This window comes from Formica exsecta, unplaced genomic scaffold (assembly GCF_003651465.1).
Source record: "Formica exsecta isolate Colony F162 unplaced genomic scaffold, ASM365146v1 scaffold5167, whole genome shotgun sequence".
Lineage (NCBI taxonomy): Eukaryota > Metazoa > Arthropoda > Insecta > Hymenoptera > Formicidae > Formica > Formica exsecta.
The window spans coordinates 11,204-12,530 of record NW_021852411.1 but is presented as its reverse complement, the minus strand read 5'-3'; the positions used below and the strand labels follow the sequence as shown (position 1 = coordinate 12,530).

The following is a 1,327-nucleotide window of genomic DNA, read 5'->3' as shown; positions in this document are numbered from 1 at the left end:
ACATACTGCAACCAGTAGATTGTTAGCAGGCCAGCAACACATAAACACTTGGGAAAGACGGGTGAAAATTAGCACACAAAATTGCATTTTGATAATTAATGGTTGTTGCTGTTGATAAGTAATAGGTAACATCAATTTATAATAACGTCACATTATTTTAATATAATAATATACAAAGTATTTCTGTATGCAATCTTTTATACAACAGAAATAGAATCTTATCTTGAAACTTAGTTGCCACAATATTAAAAATTGAGAATTGTTAAAAAAATGAAAAAAAATGTTTTCCAATTTTCTTAAAGAATATTTGACTCAAATTTTGTTAAGTAATTTACAGTTAAAAAAAGTGGATTTAAACTTGATATATATTACATAATAATTAGAATGACTAAGAGTAACTATGATAATATTATTTCAAATAAGTAAAAAGGGGAGAATAAAACAATTGAGTTAACTTTTATTTTATTTGTTTGATAGCAATACTTACACTGACAAGAGTGAGACCGACGAATAATATTGCCGCTGCACTACCGCCAACTATTGTGAGAACCAAAAATCGAACTGAGTGAGTTACATCATTTGCATATCTGTAAATTCATATAACGTTCATATTTTATAATCATAAGTTGGATATAATCTTATCAATATAAAATATAAATAATTTTTATTTTTCAAAAAAATATATTTCTCTTCTGCATTCTTAAGATTCTTATTGACAAAGTTGATCAATATAAAATTAAGAACTAATTGTATTATTTAGATATATAATTGTACCGTAGTACTTGTTGGTGCTTCCGAATACACTGTGTCAGTTCGTAAACATTTGATATCATTCGTAATTCATAGCACAACATATCAAATCTAGCTGAAGCAAACCAAAGTAAAAGTGCAATAAGAACATTGATACATAAGATTGATGCCATCTGCATGCCAACAGAACTCTGCTGTACGTAAATGATCATTCGTAATGGTTGATAATTTACGTTGAATGGATATTTAGCATACGTTGGAAAAGGTTCAGATAAAAATGGTGGACTGCAAATAACAGCAAACGCTGTTAAATAAAACCACATTGCAGTCGCAGCGTAAAACATCGCATATCTGTCGACATACTGTTGCAAGATAACCTTTTCGTAACCTATAGCATATTTACAGTAGCTTTCCATCTCAGCGATTAATAACTGCAATATATCATTTATGCTTTGGTAGAAAATTATTACATTTTAACTGAAACTATTGTAATAATATTAAAATATTAACTTTAATGTGTTTAAATTTTTAATTGTTAACATTTAAAATATAAATGTAAATATGTGTATGTATATAA

General features: G+C 27.4%; 1 protein-coding gene across 1 annotated transcript; it reads right to left on the bottom strand.

Annotated features, from left to right (window-relative positions):
- Positions 1 to 6: 6 nt before the first annotated feature.
- On the bottom strand, positions 7 to 1,208 carry LOC115241848 (the record flags this gene model as incomplete). Its single annotated transcript, XM_029817781.1, has 3 exons — positions 7 to 108; positions 488 to 587; positions 775 to 1,208. Coding segments are annotated over 3 exons (636 nt in total), but the record flags the coding sequence as incomplete, so codon positions are not given.
- Between the last annotated feature and the right edge of the window lie 119 nt (positions 1,209 to 1,327).